The 11,024-nt window shown below is 46.4% G+C and overlaps 1 protein-coding gene and 1 long non-coding RNA gene across 6 annotated transcripts; one reads left to right on the top strand and one right to left on the bottom strand.

Moving 5' to 3' along the window:
- Positions 1-3,633: 3,633 nt before the first annotated feature.
- LOC115904611 lies at positions 3,634-8,410 on the bottom strand. 5 transcript variants are annotated; one of them, XR_004060795.1, is made up of 4 exons: positions 8,205-8,410; positions 7,012-7,098; positions 6,695-6,788; positions 3,634-5,716 (listed from the first exon to the last, which is right to left on the bottom strand). It is a non-coding gene; the product is annotated as an uncharacterized LOC115904611 (long non-coding RNA). The 5 variants fall into 5 exon arrangements; XR_004060796.1 differs by lacking the exon at positions 8,205-8,410 and adding an exon at positions 7,771-8,034 and having other exon boundaries at positions 7,012-7,190; XR_004060794.1 differs by lacking the exon at positions 8,205-8,410 and adding an exon at positions 7,771-8,031.
- GSC (goosecoid homeobox) lies at positions 7,823-9,692 on the top strand. The gene is made up of 3 exons (XM_030950124.1): positions 7,823-8,489; positions 8,703-8,962; positions 9,369-9,692. The coding sequence occupies exons 1-3, from the start codon at positions 8,159-8,161 to the stop codon at positions 9,519-9,521; spliced, it is 744 nt and encodes a 247-aa protein (XP_030805984.1). The 5' UTR covers positions 7,823-8,158; the 3' UTR covers positions 9,522-9,692.
- Positions 9,693-11,024: the final 1,332 nt, after the last annotated feature.

Below are 11,024 nucleotides of genomic sequence, written 5' to 3'. Positions count from 1 at the left end.
TTATGTCTACTGGATTTTTTCAACAAATGGTAGCAAATGCATGTTTACTACCCTGAGGCTAAACCACAGTGAAAACTGGCCCAAGAAATGCATATATCCATCCATCCATCCATCCATCCATCCATCCATCCATCCATCCATCCATCCATCCATCCATCCATCCAAGTTTTGAGCACATTTAATCCTCAAATCAGTTGCTAATGTATGTTGGTATATCCACTGCAAGAGGCAGAATGGGGAAAGAGCCATTTTTCCTTCTCCCTGAGAATTTTTACCAGCAAAAGGATTCATCCTCACTCCCAAAAGCATCTTGTGCCACATCAGCACAGAAATGAAGAGGATGCCATCAATAAAACTTCTGAAAAAGGAAATATCCCTGACTTTTGGCTCTTGTACCATGTTCTCTGCTCAGTTCCTAGTCCAGAATTTCATCTAACTACACAGCATGCTGACCTCTTGAAACAGGCATCAGGCCCAGACTATGATCTTGCATATCTTACTAAAACTTTGGAACAAATCCATCCAAAAACCTCTGAATTTACATTTTCATAAAAAAAAAACAGAGTTCCCTTCAAAACCAAAAGTTTGAAGACTAGGCTGTGAGAAAGCAGTGCATAGGAATTAGAAAGAAAATAGAAACCCAAAGGTAAAGGCAAAGTGTCTAGAAACAGCTGGAAATGGATAAATACTGGCATAATATTCCTGATTCATAGGAGCAGAAGACATGCATGTTGCTCTAAAATATTGTATAATACCAAATTATAAAAATTCCCTGTCTCATTAGATGGGATTCAAAGGATAAAAGGTACATGTTGCAAATTTTCAACTAGAGGTGAACATGCATCACAGGACTTCAAAAATCTAGTTCTGGTTAGTTTGGAATTAGATGGTTAGTTAGAAAGAAAATAACCATGAATTAATTCAGACCTCAAGTTAATCCTATCTAAGTTTAACATTTTCTGGAGGCTTTCAGAAAAGTATCAAAACACTTAAGTATATCAATATTGTGAATAAAATTGTCTTTAGAAATACTAAAAAGAAACAAATCCAAACATAATATAAACACAACTTTTTAGTTCTGTCATCTAGTGGTTTGAGTCTTGTGTTGAATTCTACAAATGATCTTTGCAGGAAATAGGCTATTTTTGCCTAAATTAGAACACAAATGAGGATGTGGTTTACTGACAGCATGATAGAGAGAGAGATTAAAGTTGAGAACATTAGTAGGTAAATACAATAACTCTTCCACTTCAGTTGCTTCATTGCATGATGTTTTTCACCTAATGTAAGCACTGGTCACTGAAACCGATTATAATTATATTTATTTAAATGATATTATCAAAATATCATCTAACCAAGAGAATATTTCTGTAGTTCTTTCTGGCATATTTGCCTTGCCTACTTCAAATCTGTCCCCCTTCATTATATATTTATCCACTACAGATTTGTTGGTTTTATTTTTGTCCTTTTGATCTTCATTACTAATACTATTTCCTGGATTTATAAAAAATGCAAATGATATGCGTTCATGATATGTATCTGACACACTTCACTAAAAAAAAGTCTACAAGGTTTCAGTCATATAGTGTTTGGAAATGATAATGTGACTTTTAGCTGGAAGATACTCTCTATTTCACTTCTGATTCAAAATCACTGGCAAGAGCCAAGCAGACTTCCATAGGTGTGGGATTGGGCTCCAGTTCTAGTTCCACCATGGTAAACACTGCTAGATTAGACTACAGTCATATTCACAAACTAAATCTCCTGAAAACCATGAAAGTCTGAACGTACATTATGTGCATGGTACAGAAAACAGTGCAGTAGCTGTCTTTTGTACAGCTGATTTATTTATTTTTAAGGCTGACTTTGTTGCTCTAACTCCCTTGCAAAGACTTTTGAGGTTCTTTGCATTACAAAAATGAAGAGTTACTTTGGGTGTAACCTCCAGAGCCTTTTCAGAGAGAGGAGAGGTTCTGGTGGCATTATGTATGTACACTTTATACTACAGAGAAGATCCTCAGCCAATGTAATGATGCCTGGGTGGAATGATAAATGCTGACCACATACAATTGCCAGTGATTTGTAGCTGTGTGTGCTCAGGAGCTGTTGTGGTTTAAAATCCAGTGTGGTACGTGATGATCCAAAAATTTGCAGAAGTCTTAGTTTGGTTTATGTTTATCAGTTAGGAAAATGGTCCTTTGGCTTTTTTTTGTTTGCTTTTTGTAATTACTCAACTTATAATAGTACAAACCCTGGCATAGAAAGTGATCTGATAGCATAATGAGCACAATTTATGCACAGTGTTTGTAGGGAACAGATATACAGATCTCCCTCTCCACCATCACATATGACTGTATGTATAACATGGGGAATTAGAGTTAGCTCATCCTTACAGAGAAAAATAAAAGTGCTAATAGGTTAGAGTGAAGCCATCTTGTCTGGAAGCTGGTAAGCTGGTAAGCACACTGCTACAATATGTTCAGTTTCTAGAAGAAATGTTGGCTGCTGGGTGTACTGTGATTGAGAAGCACCTTGTAAACCTGGGTCAGTCATGGGTGTGCAAGAGAGCCACTACATCAGCCTCTCCAGCACATCCCTTGGAATGAATTTTTCCTTAATGTAGATGTCCAGATCATCCCACTTTCCTGAGCTTAAATGGGTTTGATCACAGTATCTTTGAGTAAAGAATCTCACTCAAACTGCTTTTGATGGGAAACAAAGCTTCCAAGCAACAAGGCAGCCTCCTGTTGACTCCTGCCATTGCAGCCTAGGACCCAAAGTGTACTCCCACTGTCCCCTTGCAAAGGTGCACTATGTCAAAAGATTCTTCTTTGTAACAATCTGCTCAGTTTAGATGCAGATTTCTCTGTTAAGATGAAAAGTCTTTTCTTGCTGAGTCATTAATGTCATATATCCTCATTTGCCAAGTATTCTGTTAGTTGGAATGCATATGAAACCTGCAAAAAAATCTCATTGGCCTTTGTTCTAATTCATGGAAACCTACAAGAGATTTTGCTTTCTTTACTAGTTTATATCAAATCAGACTGAATCCATACCAGCTTTTAAATTGCTACAGCATCTGATTTGTCTATAACAAAATTTGTCTATGTTGACTCGTTACAATTCTGAAAAAAAATCACCTCTGACCACTAACAAAGGGGGTAGTGTATCTTGAGAACTCTGTGTATGACTAACTGACATATACAAAAAATACAAATGTTACTACAGTAACAGATTGAAATTATATAGTTCATTTAAACCTTTTTCCAACTTCAGCTTAGTCCCCACTAAAGCACACAGGAAATAAACATATTGAGCTGTCTGGCACCAGGCAACTATCCAGGTCCTGTTCTGTCTAGCGCTGTGCTAGGCTTATCCATCTAATCAACATTAGGAGGTTTATTTATGTGAGACAGATATATTAGTAATAAATGAATTTATTCAGTAGCTTGGTGGATTTATACATGTACAAAATCATTTTAGTTTAAGCAGACTTAAAACTGAGTGACTCCACTACTTTTATGGGCTGTATCCTGAAGCCCTTAGCACATTCTAGTCTCCTCTTCACAAGAAAAAAAGGAAATACAATCCAAACCACATAACGCCCCCCCCACCTCCCGCCCCCAGACACACACCCAAAAAACCCAAAACAAAAAACCAAAACACACCACCAAAACAAAACACTAATTGAAGTCAATGGAATGTTTACTGGAGCAAAAACTGCAAAAGACTTAAGAACTGGTGAAATGCGAGTGAACATGAAGCTAGCAAAGTGGCAGTTTGAAGGGTAGCGGTATGTTTATATACTTTGTATGCAATATTCAATGTATAAAAGTCTGTTTCAATTTTTAAAGCCCAAGATAGTTTGTAGAGGAGAAACAGCTGACAGAATTCAGAAGGGATATCTGGGTTTTCTTCATCACACCTATTTGTACTTTAGACAGACTTTGTTTTAAGACATTAATTTGACATGCGAGTCAGGTCTGTGCTACCTTGAAGACTGTTTTCACTGATTTCTCTGTTGTTTTTTAGAAAACAAGACTGAGAATTCTCTTAGTGCTAAGGTTTATCCATTTCAATCAGACAGTGAGTGGCACATTCCCACCTCATTCGCAGTTTTTAATTCCAATTGCTTTTGAAATGTCCCTTTTCCTTCCCCCCTTTATGCTGCCACTTGAAAGTTGAAATGCAGCAAGAATGTAACGTTAGGTGCCAGTTTTCTGAATTACAGGGTGACTGCTTTAGCTGATCCCAAAAAGCAAGTGTCTTTTTATACCGCATAAAAGCCTGAAATGTTTACATATCAAAAGGCTATAGGCCAATTTCTGTCAAAATTATACATGAAGTTAAGCAGTACAAGCAATTTATTTAAACACTAGTCATTGTAGAAAAATTCAAAACCATATGCTCTTTTAGCAGTTTTTCACAAATGCATTTGACCCATGACTTGTCAAGACATGCATGCTTCATAATTTACTCAAAAATTTCAAATCCTCTTGACATTTAAATAAAAGATCTTCATTAATAAAGTTTACATGAATGAAAACTTTAGAAGCTGATATTGTTAGAGGGAAGCTTTCAGAAAAAATACCCAACCGCTTTTCTGCCTCGTTTTCAAATGACTGACTCTCCTAATCAGTTCAAGATAAGTTTATTCTGGGAACAAATTACGGTAATTTCGCATTGTATGACTTTTATACTTTTTTTTTTTCCTGGTGAAGCAATGATGCAATCAATTTGAAACAAACGTGGGTGAGCGCTGCAGGGTGATGGCATTTCTAAGTGAAGAGATGTGCCGCGAAGCGCCCCTTCGCCGCCGCTCATCCCCAAACGCCCGGTTCACCCCTCGGTGCCCCTCGCGTGGGGCGGGAGCCGCAGCCGGACCCGCTGCCCACGGCGAGTCCCGGCCGGGCCGGGCCTGGCCGACCTGGGCTGGGGTGCCCTGGGCCCTTCCCGGCCGGCAGCCCCGGTACCGCTCGGGCCGGTCAGAGACTCCGCCGGGAAGGCGGTGGGTGCATTTTGCATCCCCGGAATTGTTCTTTAATATATTAAAATAAAAGAAAAAATATGTCCGATTTCTCAACAAGCGCATTTTCATAGACTTGTGTATGGTGATTGCTTTGCATGAAATCGTGTTTGGGTAATAATATTGAAAATCAGCGCCGTGTTTACCGTATTTCATACCTAACAGCTTGCTCTGCCCAGCGCTATGCTCCTCTTTAGATCCCTCTTTCAACCCATGCTGCGACCACCCTCCCGTAACAAACAATTGCTTAGCAACACTATGCAGCACAATTTGCTTGTGTTTCATTTGTTATTACAATTTCACCCCGACATTGTGCGACTACTGATTGTTTGTTTAACACAATTTTCCGTTTGCCAGGTTAGCGAAGAGCGCGTGGGAAATGAGAAACTCCGAGAGCAGGTTTCGCCAAGCGGGTATCAAAACCGGGGGTTTCACGGCACAACGACTCAGACTAAAAAAAACAAACCAAAACAAAATAAAAGAAACCTTCCCCGCTGGGGGGACAAGTTATTTGGAAAATATAATTTCTAAATTAGGAATAAAGGTGAACGTTGTAGCATGGTGGATCATCCGTCAGGGGTGCAGAAAACTCTCCGGGAAGCCGATCGCCCGCCCGGCCAGGGCGGTGCGTGCTCCGCCAGCGTCGCGGCTCCTCCGGTGCCCACTCGTGTCCCGCGGTGCTGCCTTCACCTGGGAGAAGCCGGACAGGCGCGGACATGAAGCCCTGACGCAAGTGATGCTGAACACCCGAGAAGTCGGCCCCGGCGGCGGGTGTCCCCACCGAGGGTGTCCCCACGGCAGGAGCGGGGCCCCGGGGCTCAGCCGGGTTGTTCCCCGAGGGGCAGCAGTCCCGGGCTGAGCGCTGTCCCCGCCGCCCCGAGCCCCCCGGGGCAGCCGCGGGATGCTCCTCACGGGCCGATCCGGAGCAGAGCGGGCCGTGCCGCTGCCGGCCTCCCCTCGGGCCCGGCTCTCCCGGTACCCCGAGCCCGGCTCGCCCTGAGCCCCGCTCCCCGCCGGGGGTGCGCAGGCCACCCGAAGGATGCTGCCGCGCATTGCTGCAGAGCCGCTGAGGACGTGAAGGAGCATCCCGATGGCGGCATTAAGCAGGCGCTGCTCTGCACGCAGCGTGACCGGCTGCACTCAGGGAATTACTGACCAAAAAATCCCAACAAACCGAAACTCCCTCTCCGAGCCCACCCACAAACAAACAAAAAAATAAAGAAAAGTCTCAAAATATCAACAGACAAAAAAAATTCCCAAATCTAACAAAAAACCCACCGAACCCTCTGTCAAATAGTTTCACTTTCCATCAAATTTGAAAAACTTGCACGAAGTTCAGGTCTAAATGGCAAAGGCGTAAAGAAATAGTTAGGCTGATAAATTGAAGTAAAAATCGATGAAGATAATTAATCACATTGCGATGTACCAACAAAGCGAGAATTTAGTTTTGGCATTCTTTTTTTTAACGCTTATACAAGTCTTTCGCTGTAAATACGTTTCAGATCATTCTCAGGTGCGAGTTTAAATCCTGGAATATCGAGGAAAGAAAGGCTAAAGATAAAGTGCGAGTAACCGCTAACGAGGATATTCTTTGTTGAGGAAAAATAATGTGTTCCTCGTAAACGGACTCTAATGGCTTGTTTTCATTTCATGCGTACAATTTCCTACCTTCTTTGATGGAGAGTTGATGGGGTAAATAGTCTAATCTTATTCAGTTCACCTCCTGTGGATTCCCAGGGACAGTCGTGACAGACGAAGTATTCTGCAAATCACAAGAGCCAGCTACCAGGAGAGCCAAACCTCTTAATAGGAAGAGTTTTATGGATTTAAAATTTCTCCATTTAAAAATTCACGGAACATGCAAAATATAAAGTTCTCTGCATCATTGCAACTTTATGGGCTTTGTTTTCTAAGCTAGATAATTAAAGATTGAAAAGAAAAGCAATAGGCACCAAGATAGATCAGAAGCAAATTGGAATACCTACCACACCCGGGGATTTGAGATGGCACTGGTCTTTAACGTTTGCGTCTCTTGGCTTGTATTAAAAACAAAAGGTGATACCTGTCTGAATCTGTTAAAAAAGGAAAAAAAAAAAAAAAGAAAGAAAGAAAACGGACAGATAGAAGTTTACAATATTCATGTGTCCTTGTTCCGCCAGGTGACCTAGGAAAATAATAATAATAATAAAAAAAAGAGTTCAGTTACTCAGTGAAGACGTTGTTGCTTCACTGCATAAACCTTAAATCAGAGAAACACATATTCTTCAACGCCCGCTCAGTCCTCCGAGCCGGGGACGCAAGATTCAAATCGCGCTACAGAAACCATTGGAGTGGGGGGGCGTTGCATGTTTATGTGGCAGTTTATTTTTTTTTTAAGTGCTTCTTAAGCAGTTCGAAGCATAAATAATGAATCTGAGCCTTAGACAGAGGAAATCGCACCCACTAATGTGAACTAACACGACCAAAGCAGGCGCATAATAGACAAGACTAGGAGCTGCTAACCACTTCTACACAATGGCATTAATAAGATTAACCTGGGCAATTAGCCGGTGCAGCAGAGATCAAGCCTAAATCTGGGGCCTTTCTAAAAAGCCCACTAATGGAAAGGATTACGTTAATTTCATTAATTCTCAATACACAGACTCGGGCTGCTTTCACTCCTTTGTGTAACCCCCACCTCTTCCCCACCAAAAAAGGGGAGAAAAAAAAATCAAATCTGGTTTTGTTTGTCATCTGCATATTACCAGGAACTAAATCCAGGATGACGTCGCCTGGGTATAAAAAAGGGAAGAGGTTCAGATGGATTATACTCCGAGCAGCCCTCTGGGTTGAGATCAGTAAACAGGCGAGAGTTGAGGGGGGAAAGTTCCAGGGGTGGATCCTGCGCACACGCACACACACCGCACACGCGCGCACAGACACACACGCACACTCTGCCCGCAAGCTGCCCTCGGAAAAGGCTCTTTTCTTTTCGCTCCGATCCCTTTTTCAAATTTATCCGAAAAGTTTCGATTTCGTGTCCTTCCAGCCTCTTTTCCCCCCCCCTCCCCAGCCACCACCTACCCTCCCTCCCGCCCTCCTCCCTCCCTCCCCCGGCCGGTCCCCGCCGCCCTGCCCCGCACGGTTTGGGGCATGCCTGTGAGCATGTTCAGCATCGACAATATCCTGGCGGCCAGACCTCGCTGCAAGGACTCGGTGCTGCTGCCCCCGAGCGCCGCGCCCGTCGTCTTCCCCAACCTCCACGGGGACTCGCTCTACGGCAGCGCCTCCGACTACGGCGGATTTTACTCGCGGGCGGTGGCTCCCGCCTCCGCGCTGCCGCCGGCCGTCACTGGATCTCGGCTCGGCTACAACAACTACTACTACGGGCAGCTGCATGTGCCGGCGTCCCCCGTGGGCCCTTCGTGCTGCGGGGCCGTGCCGCCCCTGGGCGCTCAGCAGTGCTCCTGCGTCCCCCCCGCAGGTAAGGCGGCCCCGTGGGACGGGACGGGATCGGACGGGCCGGGCCCCCTTTGTTCCCGCAGCCGGGGCCGGAGCGGGTGGCGGGGAGCTGGCGGCCCGCAGGAGAGCGGCTGGGCGGCGGGAGGGGGCATTTTCGGGACGGGACGGGACAGGAGGGGGGGGGAAGCAGCGATCTCATGCAAAGCCTATCGTCGACTCGTCTGTCTGTCCGTAGGTTACGAGGGCACTGGGTCAGTCCTGATGTCCCCTGTTCCCCATCAGATGTTGCCCTACATGAACGTGGGCACTTTGTCCCGGACGGAGCTGCAGTTACTGAACCAGCTGCACTGCAGGCGAAAAAGACGGCACCGGACTATCTTCACTGACGAGCAGCTGGAAGCGCTGGAAAACCTCTTCCAGGAAACGAAATACCCAGACGTGGGCACGAGGGAACAGCTGGCCAGAAGGGTGCACTTAAGAGAGGAAAAAGTGGAGGTACTTTGCTTTCTTTTTCCTTCTTCAGCCCTCTGCCAGTCGCGCTCAAACGCGCCCGAACCGGATGTATTGCGGTGCGGCTCCAGCCCGGCTCTGCCAGCGGAGCCGCTTTGCGGGGGTAGAAGGAAAGTTTTTTATTCTTTCCAAGTGCCCTTCCCTGGGGCGGCCGGCCGAGCCTGTCCCGGGGCTGTGAGGGACTGTCGGCAGGCGGCTGTGCCTCCTGAAGGCGCCCGGCCGGTCCCACCCGAGCGGCTGCTTCCCCCGCCTCCCTCCGTCCGTCCGTCCGTCCGAGCGCGGCCGCTCACACCGGCCTCGGCAGGGTTCCTGCGGGGCTGAGGTCAACTGCTGGTTTGCACAGTTTTATTTTTATTTTTCCCTCTAATAATTTAATTTCTTAACGCAACAGGTTTGGTTCAAAAACCGCCGGGCGAAGTGGAGGAGGCAAAAGCGATCATCTTCGGAGGAATCAGAAAACGCTCAAAAGTGGAATAAAGCGTCTAAAACGTCACCGGAGAAGAGACAAGAGGACGGGAAAAGTGACTTGGACTCTGACAGCTGATACTTCTTAGTGGGGGGGACATTTCCCGTGGACTGTCGGATACGCTCCAGAGGATGCTACTAATCTTGCACAAGATCTGCCTTGTTGGAGGGGGAAAATATCTGTATATAATGTACAATGCCCCGAGCTAATTCCGTGTAAATAAAATGTGTTGCGGAGGTGTTGCACAGGTAGACGGCGGCGCGTTTGTTCACTCTGCGCCGCGGGAGGAGAGGAGAGGGACAAGGGAGCGGGGAGCGATGGTGCGCAGCTGCCCGGGGAGCAGGGCCGGCCTCGCCGGCGCAGTCCCGCGTTGGCGGTGCGGTGTCGCAGCGTGAGAGCCGGCGGAGCGCAGCGCTGGCGGGCGGGCCCGCTCGCCGCAGCCCGGGGAGCGATGGTGGGTCTCGTACCGGGGGGAAGCGGCCCAGGCCCAGCCAGGCAGCCCGGTACGGGATCAGCCCAGTACGAGCCCGAGGAGGCCGGGAGCGAACCCCGCTCTCCTCCCGGGGGCCGCCCACGGCGGTCCGGCCCGGTTCCCCGGCCGCGGCCCGAGCGCTTCTCCCGGCCGGGAGCGCTGCGGCTCCCCCGCCCCGGCTCCCTCGCCGCGGCCGCCGTGCCCTTGGGAAACACCAGCAGGCGAAGCAAACCCAGCCCCATACTTGTTGACTCTGCCCCGTCTCTCTGCGCTTTCCCCTGTCTCCCTGCGGCTGAGCCTTGTTGAGTTTCCAAAGCGTTCGTCTTTGATCCTCGTGTAGAAAAGCCATCTCTCTTCAGCGGTGTTTAAAATTGTTGTTAATAAATTTTAGACATTATCAGATGGATTGCACGTAAGGGGAGTACGAGCCCTTGTGTGCTGCTTTTTTCAGGTGTTTCAGAGGAAGTTGCTAATGGAAGTTTTCTCCCCTTTGAGGCAGCACCTTTGCAATTACGAAAGCAGCGACAGCCTGGTCTCGTTTTACTATTCCCTCTGCGAGGGCCTCGTAGTTGAAACGTCTATTTGCCCTTTAAAATTCACGTTCGTTTTCCTTTCGCTTTTTTTCCCTGTGACTCTCCAGCTCACAGCTTATCATTTCAGACGCACAGTGGCTTCCCCATGGTGTTGGGTTTAGGAAGACCCTTCTCCGTCGTTGCTTAAAAGACAATCTCTGGCCCAAAAACTTCAGGCTGTGCCTTTTATTCAAAGTTAAGTGGTAGTGAGCTGATTTTTCTTAATTATGGCCAATGCCTAAGCTCACCTGTATTTATTAATCTCACCTGGTTTAGACAAATCGTTTTTTCAAATGTGCTCACCGTTACTTCCAGTGACACGAGAAAGCATCAGCTGCTGTCTTGCTTACCTTTTCCTACTCTTCGTGATGTATCCAGGTTTTTATGGGTGTTGTAACACAGTGCACACTGCAGGTGTTAGTGTGATAGAGCCAGTCTTAGTACCTGTCTGCTCAGGTGGCTTTTTAACGTCAATGTTTCCACACAGATGAGATATCTCTTTCTGAGCGACCTCTCACCACACCAAGATGTAGGAAC

The sequence above is a fragment of the Camarhynchus parvulus genome, chromosome 5 (genome assembly GCF_901933205.1).
Source record: "Camarhynchus parvulus chromosome 5, STF_HiC, whole genome shotgun sequence".
In the NCBI taxonomy this organism is placed as follows: Eukaryota; Metazoa; Chordata; class Aves; order Passeriformes; family Thraupidae; genus Camarhynchus; species Camarhynchus parvulus.
The sequence above is the reverse complement of the archived record's forward strand: the minus strand, read 5'-3'. Positions and strand labels throughout refer to the sequence as shown.